Source organism: Saccostrea echinata, unplaced genomic scaffold (genome assembly GCF_033153115.1).
Source record: "Saccostrea echinata isolate AGI-Se365-2 ecotype Australia unplaced genomic scaffold, CSIRO_AGI_Sech_v1 ptg000056l, whole genome shotgun sequence".
Taxonomy (NCBI): Eukaryota; Metazoa; Mollusca; class Bivalvia; order Ostreida; family Ostreidae; genus Saccostrea; species Saccostrea echinata.
The window spans coordinates 8,167,321-8,189,687 of NW_026889805.1; the positions used below are offsets into that span (position 1 = coordinate 8,167,321).

At 33.7% G+C, this 22,367-nt stretch overlaps 1 protein-coding gene across 1 annotated transcript; it reads left to right on the forward strand.

Moving 5' to 3' along the window:
• The first annotated feature begins 614 nt into the window (after positions 1-614).
• LOC133172983 (uncharacterized) lies at positions 615-22,041 on the forward strand. Its single transcript, XM_061307850.1, has 16 exons — positions 615-673; positions 920-1,022; positions 1,285-1,554; positions 2,075-2,368; positions 2,576-2,914; positions 3,020-3,085; positions 3,269-3,619; positions 3,731-4,045; positions 4,344-4,619; positions 5,019-5,096; positions 8,833-8,916; positions 9,228-9,374; positions 19,466-19,752; positions 20,262-20,474; positions 20,605-20,752; positions 20,833-22,041. The coding sequence occupies exons 2-16, from the start codon at positions 995-997 to the stop codon at positions 21,888-21,890; spliced, it is 3,954 nt and encodes a 1,317-aa protein (XP_061163834.1). The 5' UTR covers positions 615-673; positions 920-994; the 3' UTR covers positions 21,891-22,041.
• Positions 22,042-22,367: the final 326 nt, after the last annotated feature.

Consider the following 22,367-nt stretch of genomic DNA (forward strand, 5'->3'; position numbering starts at 1 on the left):
ATATAAAATTGAAATGTTGGTACAGCTAGCAAAAGTTGTTTTTAATATGCTAATTGAAGACAGTCTGAAATAAAAATGTTCAAGTCTATCTTGTGCTTTTCTTGGACGCGTACTTGTGAAAGTACTTTTTAAAAAAAAAAATATTAGTTTTGTTTGCGGCCGATTTGATGCTTTGCACTCAATTTTACTTGTAAGATTATGTGATCTAACTGTAGATTGGTCTTTATATAAGGGCATGAGATACTAACTGTAGATTGGTCTTTATATAAGGGCATGAGATACTAACTGTAGATTGGTCTTTATCACTGTTTATAAGAGTATCTTAACAGATAAGTTAACTGTAGACTGGTCTTTAATGTTATAAGAGTATAAGAGATACTAACTGTATATTGGTCTTTATAAGAGTATATCAAAAATATAATATATATACTAACTGTCGATTGGTTTTTATAGGATCATGAAATAAAACTGTAGATTGTAATATTTAAAAAAAAATTACCTTGTGAATACTTTCAGTACTTTGATTTTATAAGCTAATTGGAGTCTCACGAAGTTTCAATCGGATTGACGAAGTTGTCCGAATTACCTTGTTTACAGAAATGGCCGAGGATTGCAGTTCGTTTGCACAGTCTTTCAAAATCAAGTGAAAGAGCTATGGGAATTTGTTTTCACGGTGAAATATTTCAAAATTATAGCGTCATTTTTCATGACGCATAATGATAATGTGAAACTTGAAAATTATTTGGATATGCAGTGCTATATAACAAAATTTTAATGCGAAAATCAAAACGAAAGTAGAAATTATAAACATATATTTTGATGTTATAACTGTTAGCATTTAATTATATTCATTCTTGTTGTCAGTAAGTTTATTCATGTGTTCAAAGTGATAAATGTATGACTATTATATCTTACTTAGACACGTCACAGTAGTGTGAGTACTATTATCCAGGACATTGTCCGAAACGTCAACTGACTCAGAGTGGGAACGAAAATGGCTCAAGGATCCTTTAGTGAAAATGGTATTTGGATGAAGTATACGTGTTTTTTTTTTACTAGAAAACTAAAAAAAATCTGATGTAATATTCTCAACCAAAGTTAAATAGTGAAAGAAGAAAAAAATGCCTAGAAAAATATGTGAATATCTGGCAGTCTGAGGGTTATTCCCTTAGAGGTTTATAAGAGATATGTTCTATATTTGTTAAAAAGGTTAAATTTCATGACATTTTATTCAATTAGTATTACAGTATATGGATTCATCATTCTTATTTTTCCCCCTTTCAGAGAGGCCAGTTGAATCTCTCCAAAAATGTGTTTTGTTTCTTCGAGACAATATACACAGAGAGAAATTGTTAATTGATCACTTGCTTGCTGAGTCAGAACTTTCTGATGAAGAGAAACAAGGACTGAAAGAAGGGAAGGATTACATCTGTATTGGGAAGGAACTGAAGTCATTTCTGAGGAATGGACCTGAAAAATGCAAAGAACTTCTAAATGTTTTCAAGCAGACACCATTATTCAAAGAGTTCAAAGAGCAAGAGAAAAAGGAAACTGGTAAAAATGTTTTATATATATATATATATATATATATATATATATATATATATATATATATATATATATATATATATATTTATATATTCTGTAAACCAACTTTTATTCGCGTGCGAGAAATTTTCAATAGGTTCGCGAGAGCCTCGTCATCGCGAATATTTCTCGCTGCGAACCGGTCCTTAAAGTCTCTCTTTCTATTAACAACAGATCAAAAAAAGGCTTAATTGCGAAAATTAATCATAGTGAACTAGTTTATCCCTTGTAAATCGCGAAATAAAGTCGTCGCGAATAAAAGTTGGTTTACAGTATATCACTTTATTATGAGAATTAGAATTTTAATTTGCATGTATACTATCAAAAGTTATGAAGGCTCTAGCTAGATCTGCTTGTGTTACGGGATAAATTTTTGCTGATCGATATTTAAGTTCTGATTTAAAAAAATACTGTACATGTATAAAAATCATTTAATTCAGTCACTGTAAAAGGAGAAGAGAATTTTATTTAAAGTATTTTCTTTCAGTTGAGGCTGAAAAAGAAAATTTAACACTTAACTCTATCAGGGAGCATAGGGAAGTTTTATTGGAAGAGTTGGAACCTTCATTAATAAATGACATTCTCCTTGAGAACTCTGTTATACGAATTGAGGAACATGATGAAGCAGAAAGAGATGTTAACAGGAAAGAAAAATGTCGAGTTGTGTTGTCCCTACCTGAAAAACACCCAGATGTACTGGAGAAGTTTAAGTATGCAATGCAAAGATCCAAATGTCTCCAAGCACTGGATATGATGAAAGGCATTCATACAAAAAAGCCAGGTAATTTTTTATACATTTCATTTAACTCCATGCAATTACATGTATTTCAAGTACTTATTAAGATATGTACCACCTACATTTTATGAAATGGAAGAAAGATATAATATAGAACATATATCACTATGGTATATATACCAGATGCCTGAATGATAAAAACCTTTGCTTACAAGTTTGAACTTGCAATGAATTTTTTTCAATCACTTGTAGGAAAAAGACACAATTTTTTGGTTGATCCAGAATATCTGCATTCCAATTATGAGTTCCTAGTTGATGAGATTGAACCAGGTCCACTTAGTAATATCCTGATAGAACAGAAAATTTTAGATATGAATGAACTTGAGAGAATAAAGAGTAAGCCTTCAAGAAAACAGCAAGCTAAGGGTATCTTACATTGGCTAACAGATAGCTTTGGTAGGCATGACCAATCAGAATCAGTGCTTAACAAATTTGGACATTGTCTAGAGGAGCTGGGATGGGAGGCAGTGATGAGAAAACTGAAAGGGAAAGATTCGCCTGTCGAGGACTTCATAGAATGCCATAATACAGGTGACTAAAATCAAAATGTAGCCATTTTATATACGGTAGGTAGAAAACAAATACTCTGTTTATAAACACACATCTCACATAATTAGAATTTAAAAATTTTTTAAGGTAAAGAAGAGGAGGGATTCATCATTTTGAAACCAGAAGAAACAGGACAGCAGCCTGTTTATGAAGGTATATATTTAATACATGTATTTAAAAAAAAAAGAAAAAAAGAAAGAGATCACTAGTTCTTTGTACAAAGTGTCTCTTCCTCACAAATCAGGTAAAAGAAAGTATACTGCTAAAGATATTTACTACAAGAGAAGAATTTGAATGACTGGAAAAAAAACTTCAATTTATTTTATCACAATATAGGAAAACTTCCTTCCAAGTTGGTCTTTACTTTATCTATTCCTGAGAAAGTTGATCAAAGTAAGGTAGCAGAAGCCATTAAGTTTTTAAACCGAGACACAGAATTATGCACTAGACTCTCTCAACTCACACACATGAAAATCGACAAGGCTGAGGGGTCCCTTGTCCTACACCTGACCTCCCTCACGGAGGAGGCAGGACAGCGTTTCCTGGCTGATGGTGGTCGGTTAGTCAAGGAAGTGGCCACAACTGTGTTAGACTTGGTAGACTTTTCAGAAAAATTATATGATGACAAGAAACCATTGGACATACAAGTAACAGTCTCTGCAGCTGTATCAGATTCCAGCAAAAGAGGTTAGAGAGGCTCTTAGAATTATTTACTTGACTTTTAGTTTGCTGTATTTGGTAATGCTTTTTCAAAAAAAAATCACTCTAGTAGCATCAAACTGTTGATTATTTTTACAGAAGACATATCAAATATTCATCGTAAAATTCAACTGAAAATACAAGAGAACTGGGATTTACTGATTGATGAGCTGGAACCCTGTCTAATGTTATCTTGCTTAAAAAAGAACGGTCTGATGACTGAGAAGGATGAAAGCTGTATTCTGGAGTCAAATGAACGTAGAGCTAGGGTTGTTGCCTTTTTACAGACTCTCTTAAAGACATCAAATGTTGGCATGTTGGATTATTTTGTCCAAATTCTGAAAAAATTGGATAAATCTGACCTTGCTGAAAAATTAGAGTCAGGAGATGTGGACATTGCACACCAAGAAGCAGGTAATGTAGACTCGTCTAACATTCAGGAAGACAAGGGACACGAATATCAATCTCTTTATTGTCGCAACCACCACATCTCAAAAATCCAAGCTTTTTCTTCTGTGTAGCAATTGTGAATAATACATGTTTTCTTGTAATTAAATAGCACACTTTGTGTTTAGAACATTTTTTTTGTTTGATTTTATGAGCTGTGAACATTAACTTATGAATGATGAATTTCTTTCATTGATAGTTTTTATGGATAATTTTGTACAAACATGAATTTTTCAAACATTTGATCTTGAAAATTTCTCTGCAGAAATGGTCAGGAAATGTCTTCTTCTGCATTTTAATGAAGCTTTGGAGGAAATTGACTCTTGTATGATACAGGACACTCTGACAAAGTGTGGGGACCCTGTACCAGATAACATCAGACCCAAGTCTGGCTTCAGTAGGAGGGGGAGGGCATACAACTTTCTTATTTATGTGTTTGGAAGTGATGGACTTGTACTGGTATTAAAGAAGGTCGTTGAACACAGAGGAATGGGACATTTTTTCAATATTTTCCATGCAGACATAGAAGAAAGCACCAAGGGTAACTTACAAAAAACATTTTTGAAATTTTTATTATTATATATTAGGGGTGAAACGACACACCTCCTTCATGATACGGTATGTATCATATAATTTTGTTTGAAGGAAACAAATTCTTGAGTTGTTTTATTTCTTGTTTCAGTAAAAGCAGTAATAGAATTTACATGCAAATTGACTACTTAGGAGAAATTGATTGGATGAATTGACTGTTAATTACATGTATTATTCTACAAATTGTTAGTCTTGAAGAATTGCGTTTTTAATGGAGATTTTGTACTGTGTATCAAACTGACAAAAAATACTGTGTTGAACCATTTCAATGAAAACTTTTTTTTGTAATAATTAAGGTTTCTTCTTCATTTATTTGAACCAAAAATTATTATTTTGCTATCATTTGAAGGTAAAAATACAAGCACTAGTAAGGAGGAATTAAAGGAGAATGTCTTCTTTGACTGTAAATATACATCATCATTGAAAGGTGGGTACATCAAGTTTTCTCTGAGTAGCTATGTAACATTACTGGGTACTTTTCCAGCATACACACTAGACCACCTTGGACTTTTGGTAATATCCAGTAATAATTATCATTATTTTTTAATGATGTACATCCACATCGACAAAAACATATACATGTATATAATAATTAATTGTAAATGTACATACAATGCATTGCATAGTTCTTAGGGCGGGGATGGAAAGGGATAATGTATGTCCTTATGGTCTTGTAACGAACTTCGCAATGACCAAACACACGCCCGGAACACTATATATACTAAGCGCCAAATCACTCGTGCATGCAATAATTACTATGAATAGATTGGACATTTCCGTAAAACAGAGCTCTCAAAAACGTAAAGAAATTCATTGAATTCTTTTTGAAAAACAAAAAGTCAGCATTTTCCAAACTTTTTCACTTTCACTTTCATTGTATTTTGACTAAAGTACATGTATACCTCAGCTTTTACGATATAAGGTCAAGATCGACAGTAAATTATGAACACCATGTAAAGTGTTTTAAGCCCAAGATGCAAGCGTAAAGTTCAAAGTCAACTTGAAATTTAAAACTTGTACAAAAATGTAACACGGTGATTGTGTTCAAGGTTCTTTATTGCAGCCCGGACGACCGGGCTGCTCTATACATATAAGTTTAAGTGTTGGTATATGGAGATTGAGGTGGGAGAAGTTATTCAGAATTAAAGGTTTTCTAAACATTAAAAAGATTGTTAATCAGAATGTTCTTTCCCTTTATAAATTACGAGATACACAATATATTTACTTCCATAAAGTGAATCTGTAAAAATATATATGTTTTTCATATTTAATATATAAAGTTGCTTATCATTTACTATCGAAAAAACGACAGGTCCCTTGTTTTAGAACATCGAATTTTACTTATCGCATAAAAACGTAAAAAAGTACTTTACACAGTTCGTGTTTTATATTCTTTAAGTGAAAGACATTTTTGAAAATAGGTGATGCATGTGTCTGGTTTCAAATTATATTTTATGCAGCCAACATTTACTTGAGGAATTGATAAAGTTTAAAAGGGTATCGTTTTTGTTCAATTTTCATCCGACTATAAGTTTTCAAAATATTCTCGACTATCGTCTCCATCATTTAGACGCATGCCTTTTTCACACATATCGAAGCGGTTTGATGATCAAGACTCATTTCCATTGTTTACTTTATTTATTTCCCGGGCGACAATTGATGGTTACATCAATGTTTTCTTGTTCCATATAGAAATAAATTGACAATGTTTCTGAAATGATATTATAAAAATAAAAATTTCGGTACAATGCTTACAAATCTTTGAAATAATTCATACAGTTGTCAATAACCATTTTCTTTAAATTCATTACTCTTTATGTTATTCATTTCATTATAAATATTATAAAATCATAAAAATCTATACACACAGCTTTCATATATAATAAACCAACACATACCCTAAGCAAGGGGCATATGTGATGTTTACACTTTACAGCATATTACACCATCTGGCTCATTAATGAATCTATTCAAAAATAAAAACACACAAATATAGATATCTACATACTGAAAAACTTGTATGATTATTTTAACCTCATGAGTACTGTATTCTCAACATATAAATAATGAACACTTTTAGACTTCAATGGAGAGACTGTTTACCAATTAAAAATATCTTTAAATTAAGTTCAAAAATACTTTTACATGCATGCTTATAACATTTGCATACTTATTTGCTTAATACATAATGCTAGTTGCAATTATGAATAACAAATTTTCACAAATTCTACTTACATTCATTCTTGATAACTTGCTGCCAACAATGGCTAGGAAAGCACAAGAAATGACCAGCATGCAACAGGATATAAATCATGTGACATCACAAAAAATATTTACAATTATTTCAGAGCTTTTCATAATATAACATTACTATTAATAAGAACTGAAAATAATGACAATTAATAAAAAACATAGGTAATCAAAGATTACGAAGCTCACCTCGACGAATGTTATCTACATGTAAGGCAAATTTCACATCATATTTTTTTCTAGTTAGGGTACATCCCAAGATCAATATCCATGCAAGTTTGATTTAATTATAGATCTGCTCAAAAAACTTTTGACCTGTTTAGTAATCAAGAAAATTTTGGTCAGTTCCAACATCCAAAGCAAGTCTGGAAGTTTTCATCCTTAGATGCACCATCTATGCAAGTTTAATCATAACAGGCCATAATATTATATAGCTACTCCAAAAAATTACCCTGGTCACTCATCTGGAAAATGTACGTCAGATTCAGAATCCAAGGCAAGTCTGGAAGTATCCATCCCTAGATACATCATCCATGCTAATTTGGTTAAAATATGGCTAAAATTCACTCATGTGGAAAATCTAGGTCAGATCCAGCATTCGAAGCAGGTTGGTTAGTGTACATCCCTAGATGCATCATCCATGCAAGTTTGGTCCAGGTAGGGCTTATAGTTACTTGGGAACGAGACTACTCCTAAATCTAAACCTGGTCTCACATGTGGAAAATCTAGGTCAGATCCAGCTTCCGAAGCAAGTGTGGTAGTGTCCCTCCCTGGATGCATCATCCATGCAAGTTTGGTCCAGGTAGGGCTTATAGTTACTTTGGAATGGACCTGCTCCTAAAACTTTAACCTGGTCACTCATCTGGAAAATCTAGGTCAGATCCAGCATCCGAAGCAAGTGTGGTAGTGTCCATCCCTAGATGCATCATCCATGCAGGTTTGGTCCAGGTAGGGCTTATAGTTACTTGGGAATGGACCTGCTCCTAAAACTTTAACCTGGTTAACATCTGGAAAATCTACATCAGATCCAGCATCCGAAGCAAGTGTAGTAGTGTCCATCCCTAGATGCATCATCCATGCAAGTTTGGTCCAGGAAGGGCTTATAGTTACTTGGGAATGGACCTGCTCCTAAAACTTTAACCTGGTCACTCATCTGGAAAATCTAGGTCAGATCCAGCATCCGAAGCAAGTGTGGTATTGTCCATCCCTAGATGCATCATCCATGCAAGTTTGGTCCAGGTAGGGCTTATAGTTACTTGGGAATGGACCTGCTCCTAAAACTTTAACCTGGTCACTCATCTGGAAAATCTAGGTCAGATCCAGCATCCGAAGCAAGTGTGGTAGTGTCCATCCCTAGATGCATCATCCATGCAAGTTTGGTCCAGGTAGGGCTTATAGTTACTTGGGAATGGGACTTGCTCCTAAAACTTTAACCTGGGACGCCGACGCTAACGCCGACGCCGACACCGACGCCGATGCCGGGGGTATAGCATAAGCTCATCTCGACTTCGTCGAGGTGAGCTAAAAAAATAAATCTTTTCAGTAAATACTAGAAATTTAAATCCCATGCTAATTCCAGTGTTATGTGAAATAGTACAATGTAAACAAACCACACTGGTCCAGTGGTAACACTACTTGGCCCAGAGGAAAAGGCCCCCATTTCAAATCCCGAAAAATCCAATACTTATTTTTGTCATATTAACAAATAATAAAATTTTAAATATAAATTTTCTCCCTCTTACAAAAAGTTAAAGTGTATAAGTAAAGAATGTCTTGACATTGTAATGTGTTTAAATGGCCATTGAAAGAAAGGTTGTGATTGGATAGCACCTCTGTTCATTTGGGTAATGGAGTGACAATTAGACAATTACATTTAATAAAATAAAATGCCCAATATTTATTTTTCTTTTTAGAAGGATACAAACCTTCCTATGGATATATGGGACCAGATGTTACGTGGGAAATTAAAAACCAATTGATGTTTGAATTTACAAGAGGTTTGATTTTATACATGTATATCAGACAGTTTAAATAAAGTATTTTAAAAGAATTGTAAAAGTCTGAAAATTACCTACAGGAGAAGAGTTATTCATATGCATGTTCAAATACTAATCTTGCTCACTGCTAAAGGCTGAAAAAATCATTTTAATTTGGTTTTGAAGTAAAAATGTTACATTAAAGATGAAAATATCATTCTTTTAATTTGCCTTCAGAATTCTTAAATATCTAAGTGGATATTGGAAAAAATTACAAATATTAAAACCAATAGCTCCGTTTTTAATTTCATGATATTCATTGTTGTATACAGAGGGAATGACCATCAGAACACATCACAGAGTACCCCACAGGGTCGTGAATGAACACAGAAGGATAATGGAATGTCCACCACAACGATGCTACAGGCGTTACAAAAAAGACAGAAGCATACCAGTGACATTTCCTTCAGAGGGAAAAAGTAGGCTCATTTTCAAACTTCAGCTGATATTAAATTGATTGTCAATTGAACGCACTTTTGATGAATCTAATCAAGGTCCATTGTTTATGTCACAGCCTTATAATGTGGTAAAATATAACACAACATGGCTGCTGGGTTCGATGTTTATATATAATATATAATCTACGATAATGGAATTTATAACATAGAAGGAAGGGTGACCTGAAATATAACAACAGGTATTAAATATCTCTCGCCTCACTCACACTTTTACGCGGATCATAATTTAAATTTTATAAATTTGGATAATTTAGAAAATACTCGATTTGAATAAAATGATCAAAGAGATATTGAATAATAATTGAATCCTTAGAAATAATTTACCAGTTATTTCTTACCGTAAATCCTAGACAAAGTTCACAATTATCGTGAGATAAAGTTGTGTTGGGGAGAGAGAGCGTCTTCTCTCCCCAAAGTCTTAGGTTGGAGTGCTTGAGAATTAGTATTGGCGCGAATGCGCAGGGGACAGAATAAAACCAGTTTGACCACTCACACACCCGTACTCTCACTGACCACTCACCCGTATAAATGAATGAATGAATGAATAAGGCAATGAACGTAGTAAATTCCGTAGTGAGAACGGAATTCACTAGTTACTATAATAATATAATGCCTTAGACAAATGTATGAGTATGATATGAATGATAATTAGTAATATTAATTAATTAATTAATTATAATTCACCCTGTGACATTCTCCTCCTCTTTGAGAAAAATGTGTCCTCACATTTCATCAAATTACATTGTAAAAAATATATATCAACTGAAATAAAAGTATTAAATATTAAAAATATCAACACACATATAATTGATAATTAATGTTTTGCAACATCTTCTGCTCTATAACAGAAAGCATTTTGTATTAGCACAAGCTGAAATACAAAATCATTCAATCAATTCATATCAATGTATTATTGTCATAAAACTGGAATCACGAATGGCTACGCTGAAAAGCAATCCATGATTAATAAAGTATCCTAAAATCTAGGTAATATGATCAACTAGCGATCATGTAAGTCATAAAACTATCAACTATCACATACGTCCTGAAACTATCAACTTTAGATATCTACGTCATAAAACTATATACAACTAACTATCTGGAATATACTGTCTGAAATCTAATCCCTGTAATAATCCTGTGACATTCTCCTCCTACACATACCATACTTGAGCATCATGCTCCCCTACAACCCAATTTCCATATCTATCAGGAGGATTTTTAACTCTTGTGGAACGTCTTATACTTGGTTGAATAGTAGACGGGCTCGATTCACTACCTCGCGACAAATTATCACGCATTTCGGACAAATTTGTACTCGATATTGTGTTAAAAGAAGAACCACTGTCCTGTATTTGATATGCAGGGTCAACGGAAGAAGAATTTTCTAACCTTGACATAGGTCTACTAAAATCTGAAATATTAAATGTGTTAAATGTCAAACCATCTGATCTCATTTGTTCATTTGAACTATTGAGATGAGTATTCTGGTTAACACGTGAAGTGTTATGAACATTTTTACACATATTTGTATTCGCTGGTTTTGTCACCAGTAACACCTCTGATTCAGAATCACTTGATTCAGAATCTGTTCCACTTTCTGTAAACACACTATGTTTTTGTTTAACAGTTTTCTTACTTTTCTCGGTCTTATCATTTGTAAGACAGTCATCATCTGACAAGAACATAAAAGGTAACAGTAAGTTTCTGTGAAGTAATCTTACTGGTCCTTTGCCAGATGACTTCTGTACTTTATAAACAGGAATGTCACTATTGGGAATATCTAACACAACATATGGATCTTTTTCCCATTTATCAGATAGTTTACTTTTTCCAGTCTTTACTAAAAGACGAACTAGAACCCTGTCTCCGATCTCTAACTTTGAGAATCGGACTCTATTATCATAGTTCTCTTTGTGTCTTGTAGTATTTTTTTCGACATTAGATCTTGCGACATTATAAGCAAAGTTTAATCTTTTCTTCAATTTGTCAACATAAGTTTGATGACTAACTGGCTTATCAGACATTTCTGAAGGATCTAAATTTAAAAATGCATCAATGGCCAACTTTGGATGCCAACCAAACATTAAATAATGTGGAGAAAAACCAGTTGTATCTTGTTTGGTTGCATTATAAGCATGAACCAACGGTAAAATATAAGATTTCCAATCATCTTTCTTGTAATTTTCTAAAGTTCCCAACATTTTAAGTAAAGTTTGGTTAAAACGTTCAACTAGACCATTACCCATGGGGTGATATGGTGTTGTACGTGATTTACTCACACCTGCTAATTTACAAAGTGCTTTAATAACTTTACTTTCAAAATTTCTTCCCTGGTCTGAATGTAATCTTTCAGGAAAACTATAATGACATATAAAATTTTCAAATAATACTTTTGCAGTTGTTCTAGCAAGTTGGTTCTTCGTTGGCACAGCCATTGCGTATCTAGTGAAATGATCTGTGATCACCAGTATATTTTCAAATCCACCCTTTGATCTTTCAAGAGATAAAAAATCTATACATAAAATTTCTAAGGGTTTAGTACTTTGAATATTAACAAGATCAGCCCTTGGTGTATCACCTACTTTTCTTCTTACACACCTTCCACAAGTTTCTACTCTGGATTTAATATCATTATCCATTCCATTCCAAAAGAATCTTTGTTTAGCTAACCATAGAGTTTTATCCCTACCTTGGTGTCCTGCATTGTCATGAATTCCTTTAAAAGCTACATCTCTATACTGTGCCGGTAAGACTAATTGTTTAATACTTACCCCATCTTGAATGGTGTTTCTATAAAGTATACCTTTACAAATTTCTAAGTTCTTCCACTCTCTAAGATACTCCTTAACATCTTGACTTTCGTTTTGTAAGTCCTTACCTGTAGGTTTCAATCCAGTGTGTATTAACTCAACTACTCTATTAATGGCTGTATCTTTATCTTGTTCCTCTCTCCAATTGATATTACTGGTACTAAAATCTGTATTCTGACTCTCTATTTCTACATGTTTTAACTGAGCATTCTGTGATAAAACTATACATTCGGCTAAAGGTAGTTCTTCCTTTTCAATTAAAACTGCAGATGTTAAAGCTTTTATAACGTCAGGAAAAACTTCTACCTCTGTTGGTCTCCGTGATAACCCATCAGCATCTCTATTAGATTTGCCAGTTTTGTAAACTAATTTGAAATTGTAATTAGAAAGAGACGCTAACCAGCGGTGCGATGTTGCATCCAACTTAGCTGTAGTTGTTACATATGTTAAAGGGTTATTGTCAGTATAGACCGTAAATGTATTCCCATATAAGTAATCATGAAATTTATCACATAGTGCCCATTTCAAGCATAAAAATTCTAATTTGTGGGCGGGGTAATTGCATTCACTGGGGCGCAATCCCCTACTTGCGTAAGCTATAACCCTGTCTAACCCTCCTTGATTCTGGTATAAAACAGCGCCAAGACCTTCCCTACTAGCATCAATATTTACAATAAAAGGTTGGGAAAAGTCTGCATAGGCTAAAATAGGGGGTGACGTGAGGTTTTCTATTAGGGAATCAAAAGCAGTTTGTTCTGTTTTACCCCAAATCCAAGGTACTTTCTTTTTCTTTGACTTGCTTGCTCTTTTGTTTGTAGGGTGACCCACTAATAAATCATTTAGGGGTTTTACAATTTTGGCATAGTCCTTAACAAAACGCCTATAATAACCAGTGAATCCTAAGAAAGAACGTAATGATTTGATATTTTTAGGGACAGGCCATGTTTTCAAAGCTGATATTTTATCAGGGTCTGTTTGAATACCTTTCTCAGACACAATATGTCCTAAATATTTGACCTCTGACATAAAGAATTCACATTTCGAGGGTTTCAATTTCAAATTATGTTTTTCTAATCGCTTGAAAACACCCTGCAATCTCTCTAAATGTTCTTCAAAAGTAGATGAAAATACAAGTATATCATCTAGAAATATCAAACATTCCTTAAGATTCATCTCACCCATGCAAGTTTCCATTAGCCGCTGAAATGTAGCGGGCGCATTAGTCAAGCCAAATGCCATACGGTTGCATTCATAAAAACCAAGTGGACCAAGCGAAAATGCAGTCTTATGTTTGTCTTCCTCTTTGATTTCCACCTGCCAATAACCAGATCTTAAGTCTAACTTAGAAAAATACTTACTGCCAATTAAAGTGTCAATTGTTTCATCCACTCTAGGAAGATTATATGCATCTCTTATAGTTTTGTTGTTTAACTTCCTGAGATCAATACAAAATCTAAGTGAACCATCTGATTTTCTGGCTAGTACTACGTTTGAACAATAAGGACTCTTAGATTTTCTAATAGCATCAGCATCTAGCATTTCTTTAAGATGATGCCTTACCTCCTCAAACATTGCTGGTGGAATCCTTCTGTATGGTTCTTTAAAAGGAATATTATCTGTTAACTTAATCTCATGTTCAACTAGATCAGTTCTCCCTATGTCCTTGAAAGATGTAGAAAAGATGTGTTTCCACTTGTTAAGAAAATTATGACACTCTTCTGATTGATCTGGGGTTAAGTTATTATGATTAACCTTTATACCTGCATCCACAAGATTAAATGAATTATGGTCCTTAGAATCTAACAATGGTGAATCTAAAGTATCAACCACCTTTGCAGCACTTACATTACAAATGACAGATTTTGGTGCTATTTTAATTGGTTGTGCTGACATATTGCAGACACGAACAGGTACTCTACAAGTTTTGCCACTTTTCATTGTAACAACCCTTGGACATATCAAAAGACTACCATTTTGATTTGTATTAATTTGCTCTGTAATAGCAGTACTCACCTTGTCCATGGTCTTAACTAAACCAGAAATTGTTTTCACCTCGTATGGTGCTACTGTAATGGGATACTTATTTGTGCTTTTGACAGGCATATCACTATCAATGCTTAAATTTGTAAAAGCTAATTCCCATTCATCTGGAATAGTGGTTTCTATGCACTTAGAATATTCTTTACACAGTCTTATAATATTAGTACCAACAATTATTGGGACTTTACTACTGTATTCTGTTCCTTTCATAACTAAGACTGGTACATAGAATGATTCTTTTGACAGAAAAGGTACTTGAAAATCTACTTCCACATAACCTGAATATGGCAAATTACTACCCTCAGCACTATATACTTTCAACTCAAACTCTGCAATACTGTGAAGTTCAGGTTTATGAATCAATGAATGGTAAAACTCTTCTGACATGCAAGTAACCATAGAACCTGTATCTATTAAAGCTTCTGTCTCAACACCATTGATAATGATTCTATTTTCATTTGAATGACCCACCATTCTTGACAACAAATTTTGTTCAGGGCTCTTATTTACAGATTCCTCCCCCATTTGCCCTTTAATAGAAGAGGTTACTAGTTTGTTGAATTGTTACTCTTTTGAGGCACTTGATTGTTTGACCGAGTTCGGTTGTTCTCATTTACATTGAAATGACCTTGACCCCGAAATTGACCTCGTCCGCGAACATAGCCTCTACTAGAGTTTCCACGAAAACCGAATCCTCTTGCTCTACTTCTACCTGACCCAATAAAATTTGGACTTTGTTGGTTTGACATTTTTTCCAACTGATTAACTTTATTGCTTAATTGCTGAAAACTTTGAGAGTTACTGTCAATTTTGCTCTCTAACCTTTGCATTGTTGATGTCAATTTCTGAAATTCCTTTTGTAAATCTGTTGTTTCTGCTCTCTCAGCATGTTGGAATACTTTCTGTGTCTTTCTCACAGGAGTTGATAATTCTTCCTGGTGTACTTTTCTAATTTCCCTAAGAAGATGTTCAAAGTTTTTAATTGAATCAAATAAATGCCTAGTACTTTGTTTTAATTGTACATTGTACAAACCAGTCCAAAATTTACTTCTAAGCATAGCATCTTTTGCAACGGCATCTATATGGCCAAATTTTATAGCTTTGGATAAAGTATCCTCTAATCTAGAAGCATACACTACAAGTGATTCTCCCTCTTTTTGCATATCATTATAAAAAGATTGCATAAGAGTTTCCCCTGAAGCAACATTTCCAAAAAATCCATCAAGTTTGGTTAGAATATCTTTTAGAGAAGCATTTTCTCCAATAGAAACTAACATTGATCGGGCAAGCCCTTTTAATGAATTTCTTACAGACTGGAGCAAAATGTGCTCAGGGTATTGGCCTGAATTTTGAATACACTTGACCTCAAAATTCCATACTTCATATTTGACCTCACCTTGTTTAGGATCATCAGCACCACTAAATGTTGGTAATTTTGGAAAGTTGTATTGGGTACTGATTGTACATGTAGGGGTAGAAGGGACATCTGGTGTTTTGGGGAAGTCAAAATTTAATGGTTTACTATTTAAGAGTCTTGCCATTGGTGACATATTTGGTTTACCCAAAGGGGTACTAGTGTTGCTTTGCTTTAAACTAGCATTTACTAAAACGTCATATTCCTCTTTAGTTAACACTCTGTAGTTGGGGTCTTTCTGTACCTCAGAAATATGATGCTGTATAGAGATTGCATCAGTATCCTCACCTATTCCTGCCTTGTCTGATGGTATCTTTTGTTCTTTCTTACCTGCCTCTGCCATTTTGTAAAATAATGACAGTATCACATGTAATAGTAAATTTACAACTTGTTAGGTATAAAAGTATGATTGGGTCAATCCCTACCAATACAAACCCAACAGTGTAATACTATGTACATGAATAAATCTATGATACAGTGTATTGAGTAACAGGTACGATTTCTGTGATTGGGTCAGTCCCTGCCAACAGAAACCTGTTCCCAGATGAACAGTAATGTATCAATACCACTGCATATATTAAGACATTTAAGAACAATGTACAAAAATGTTCTCTATAAGTCTTTTTAACCACGCTCTGGCAACATTGGACCAGGATGAACTCCATCCAAATACAATTGAAAATTAAGTGAAACTCTTTGAGATTTTCCTTTATATTTTCTGTACTTCAAAATATCGAGTTTAAGTCTGGGACTATAGACAGATAATTTATTGTTTACATTCCTAATATTAAAATTTATGGAATCTATAATTTCGATCAAAACTTTGTCCTGATCAAGAAAACTATCAGGATCAATATGTCCTCTACTTTTATTCCATTCTACTATAGAATATGGAGGAATTTCCACAAATATGAGTTTGACTCTCTTAAACTCTTTGACAATTGAATGAAAACTATCTATATGGTGAACAACATTCTCCACAATAGACTGTGAGTCATCAGAAACTAAAGAAATAAACTTACCAGATTTGCTAGTGATATCACATGTCCCAAGCCAAACATACAACGTCAAATGGCCGTAGTCGTCCAAAAGAGCACGTAAATTGTAATTTAACCAAGGATAAAAATCCGTAAATCGAGCACCAGGTCTACATTCAAAATGCAAGAATAAATGATATTGTTTTAAAAGATTTAGATGTTTTTTCAGGTAGTTACCCAAACTTGTACTAACTAATACAGGCTGACTAACTAATTTCTTCTTTTCTACTGGTCTATCTAAATATTTCTGTAACTTACTATTACTCATTAAATATCAAAGCTAATTACAGTAAATTAAACTCTTAAAACAACAAATTATAAACTAAATACAAAAGTAAATTTTGGTTTAAATCTGTTGATTTCTTGTAATCTGTAATAAAGAAAATAGTAATTAATATTTCTTTGTAACTGCTACACCTTATCCTGTAATCTGAAATAACAGAACGAAGTAATGTAGATCGTGTATCAGCTAGTAGTAAGAGTGTTAGTCTAAGCTCTTTTATGACTACACTGTACAATTTAAATTTAGTCAAATATTAGCACTGTTAATTTCATAATAATGATGAATGAAATGAATGATCTAAATGATGACTGAAACCGTCACAATCTAACACGCACCTGTTCACTCGAATTTCCTCTGCTCAGAAAAATAAGAGAATGTTAATAGAGTGCAAAAAAATGTTAGCACATGCTGACATGTTAACTTGTCACTAATTTAACTGTAATGTCACTTGACTGTGTACTAAATTTAAACTGAATGAAGTTATTTTTTTACACTCTCTTACACGCACACACTTCACACACGTGTATACATGAAAATAAACATTGACAGCAATATACGATATTAAACAAATGAATTGAAAATTAACAGTCAATAAAATAAATATATAGAGAAAGTCACAGTCCCTGGAAAATGAATCCTGGATGGCACGCGAAACGTCTAGATGGGAAACGCATTCCAGCGGTGTAGGCCTATCGGTGTATATATAGTAACAGCTGTAAAAGTCACGTACGATGAATGAAGTATTGAATCATTGGTGATCAGTGTTCAGTTCTGCTCGAGCGGGTCCAATTCAATATCACAGATGAACAGATGAAGACACAGTTGAATTGAGTATTAAATAACAGCAATCAAAGGAACATTTTTAAAATGAACAAATGAAGAACTCCAACGATGATATAAATACAAATCACCCTTTAGACTTCATGAAAAAAATGAAAATTCCAGCGCAGAAAATATTAATCACGTTGGGCGCCATTGTCACAGCCTTATAATGTGGTAAAATATAACACAACACGGCTGCTGGGTTCGATGTTTATATATAATATATAATCTACGATAATGGAATTTATAACATAGAAGGAAGGGTGACCTGAAATATAACAACAGGTATTAAATATCTCTCGCCTCACTCACACTTTTACGCGGATCATAATTTAAATTTTATAAATTTGGATAATTTAGAAAATACTCGATTTGAATAAAATGATCAAAGAGATATTGAATAATAATTGAATCCTTAGAAATAATTTACCAGTTATTTCTTACCGTAAATCCTAGACAAAGTTCACAATTATCGTGAGATAAAGTTGTGTTGGGGAGAGAGAGCGTCTTCTCTCCCCAAAGTCTTAGGTTGGAGTGCTTGAGAATTAGTATTGGCGCGAATGCGCAGGGGACAGAATAAAACCAGTTTGACCACTCACACACCCGTACTCTCACTGACCACTCACCCGTATAAATGAATGAATGAATGAATAAGGCAATGAATGAACGTAGTAAATTCCGTAGTGAGAACGGAATTCACTAGTTACTATAATAATATAATGCCTTAGACAAATGTATGAGTATGATATGAATGATAATTAGTAATATTAATTAATTAATTAATTATAATTCACCCTGTGACATTTATTTTGTTGTTGTCTTGTAAACTTTCACATTTTCAGTCTTCTCCAGAACCACTTAGCCAATATCAATCAAACTTGCGAAATAGCATCCTTGGGTAAAGGGGATTCAAGTTTGTTTAAAATAAAGGGCCACACCCTCTTTAAAGGAGGGGGTAATTAAGGATAAGTGAAAATTTAATGGCATCTTTTAAAAATCTTCTCAAGAATCACTTGACCAGAAAAGATGAAAGTTTTGTGTAGGCTTCCTGGCATAGTATTGATTCAAATTTGTTCAAATCATGGCCCTCAGGACTAGGGTTGGGCCACATAAGGCAATCAGTTTAACATATATGTAGGAATATAGGGAAAAAAATCTTTAATTAATCTTCTCAAGAAAAGCAAAGCTGTGATTAATCATATTAATATGGAAGCATCCTCAGGTAGTGTATGTTCAATTTTTGTTAAAATCATGAACTCTTAGGGTAGGGTGGGGCCATAATAGGTGATCAAAGTTTACAAATAAATGTGGAGGAAAAAATCTCAAAAGCAAAGCCATGATAAGTCACATTATTAACATGGAAGAAATTTCAGGTAGTATAATTTCAGCTTTGTTCAAATTATGACCCCCCCCCAACCCCTGGAGACAGTCCTTATTGATTAAAAAAATTATGTTTACTAAAATGAAGGTACTATAAATGAGGTTTGTTAGATAATGAACAATGGAAATGCCAAACGGCACAGTGATGGGATCTGCTAACAGGCCGGGTATCAGTCATTACATCCTAAATTCTTTCACAGGGAACAAAATGACAACTATTGTGAGTAATGATTTCTGTCATGCATATGTGTCTAATTTTACAGGGACCTGGCAGGTTGTTGCTGCGATTGACTTTGGGACAGCCTACTCTGGTTTTGCGTTTTCCATGAGAGACAATCAATTTGATGTTGTAGCAGGAAAATGGAAGACTCATTCCTCAGACCTACTGGAATCTCCCAAAACTCCAACTTCTCTCTTACTTACAAGCAATAATGAATTTGTCGCATTTGGCTACGAGGCAGAGAAACAGTTCAGGGAGCTGGTGGAAGAGGACAAACACAGGGATTTCCGCTTCTTTAATCACTTCAAAATGGTGTTATTCAGAGGAAAAGTATGTGCTCTATAATTAATTTATATAACAAATACAAGTAGATTACACTGTATGTATATATTAGGGATTTCAACAAGTAATCAATATTTGATCAATCATAGATACTGTTACCGGTAATTACAGACTAAAATTCAATGCACCACTTTAGTATAGAGAGTTTTTTGAAATTTAACCTTGTATCATCATTCATACAATCAATAAAGGTTATACATCATTCAGTTCTACAGGAAGACTAATTAACTTTGTGTCAAACATTTATGAGTGCATAGGGTGGCATCTCTTGTTTATAGATAATATGAGCAAGAGAAAGGTTTGTATACTTGAGCAAAAGAAGTAGCATCTAAAAATCTTGTCTACAAAATTTTTTTCCCACTGGAAAGAAGAAGGATGTATTCATTAGCTCCACAGAATTTGTCTAACTAAAAATAAGGGTTCAACCTTTTTACAAATCCAGAAACACAATTATTAGTAAACATATGCCTTTTATTTTGTTCATTGTAAAATTGTAGATACTTGATACGACAGTAGAGGTCCTGGACCACATGAATCGTCCAATGAAGGCTCTTGATGTATTATCACTTGCAATAAAAAACCTGTATGATCAGTGTTCTGAGACTTTGAGGGAAAAAAGCATTAAGAAGGAGGATATACGCTGGGTGGTAACAGTACCTGCCATCTGGGATGAATTCGCAAAACAGTTCATGAGAAATGCAGCAGAAAAGGTGCATATTTGTAAAAGCTTTTCATCCTTTTTATGGCAAAACAAATACATTGTACCATGTTTTACATGATTTTCCATTTTAGAGTCACTGCATTTAATTTAATAGATGTACTTTGTTACTCTGTCAATAGGCTGGTATTCCTAGAAATCAGTTAACTCTTGTCCTTGAACCTGAGGCAGCAGCTATTTATATCATCAAAGGGTCTCGGACTGACCTAACCAGTAAATCCATTAACAAGTACAGCAGGGGCACACAGATTCTGCTTGTCGATCTAGGAGGTGGGATTCCTTATATTTCATATGATTTATTTACTTACTATAAGATGAAAATTATAATTGTTGAAGATTCTATTTTATAGGTGGTACAGCAGATTTCTCTTTGATTGGTATCAGTGGGGATAGGAAACTTGAGGTGCTACACAAAGCCAGTGGAGGGGCCTTAGGGGGAAACACGATCAACACCAAAGTCTGGGAAATTCTAGAAAATCTTCTTGGGAAAAATGTCATTGATGAATTCAAAAAACAAACATCAGACTGTATGGAAATGGAAAGTAACATAGAATTAAAAAAGAGAGACCTCTCTTCTGAAAGTAAATTACAGTTAACGATGTTTCCTTCTCTTTCTGAGACATGCAAAAACTTGACAGGGAAAACCTATAAAGACCTTGTAGGGGAATCCCAATATGCAAACCTCGTAAAAGTTCGCACTGGGAAAATTATATTTGAGCATGAATTGATTGACCAAATGTTTGAACTTACATTGGCAGAATCTTTTTATATAATGGATAAACTTTTAAAGAATGGTAGCAATGTTCAGGACATAGTGCTTGTAGGGGGATTTTCTGATTCAGAAATTATCCAAAAGCAATTTAAGGAACGGTTCAGTGACTATGAGGTGATAATTCCTGCTGATGCAGGACTAGCAGTGCTGAAAGGAGCTGTTATTTTTGGGCATAATGAAAACCTCATCAAATCTAGAATTTGTCCCTTCACATATGGAATTGAAGTCCTGCGGTTTTGGTTGGCCTCTGATCCAGAAAGTAGCAAAAAAATAATAAATGGAACATCTTATTGTACTGGAATTTTTGATGAACTTGTCACTATTGGAGATACTGTGGAAGTTGGAAAAACAGTTGAAAGAGAATTCTTTGCTCCTAGTAACATAGCCAAAAATTTACAGTTAAAATTTTATCGAACTGATAAGCGAGATGTACAGAGTGTTACAGATGAAGGCTGTGAGTGTATTGGTATAGTAAAAATTAATTTATCAGGCCCACTGGATGGAACTGAACATGCTGTGCGTTTGTCCTTTAAATTTGGTGAGGCAGAAATCACTGTGTGTGGATTTGACAAAATGACTGGGCAGCTAATAAATACTGAGGTTGATTTTCTTGGAAAGAGTCATTCAGCTTCATAGTAATCCATCAACTAGACATTTATCTACAGACGTATACAAGAAGAATTCTGATATTTTTATACACGATTAAACTTTTTAACATATTATTAATGATATCATTATCTATTTTATTGTTTTATTTGTAATTCACAAATCTAAAGAAGCAAGATTAAATACAAATGCCATAATATATATGATCGTTCATTTACAGTTAAGGACATTTTTCCTTTTGATTTTCTCACCTGATAAAAGATGGCATGTACATGTATATACATGTATATGTACAAATGTACAACTTAAATAAGTTGAATTGTATTTCTAATATTTAAGAACCTTAGTTTGAATGTGAAGCACATTATGTTCAAATGTTACCACACCTTTATTAGGTCACCTGAGTCACTCAGGTGACCTATTGCTATCCGTTTTTGTCCGTCGTCGTGCGTCATCTGTTATGCATTAACATTTAAACATTTTCAGCTTCTTCTCTGAAACCGCTCA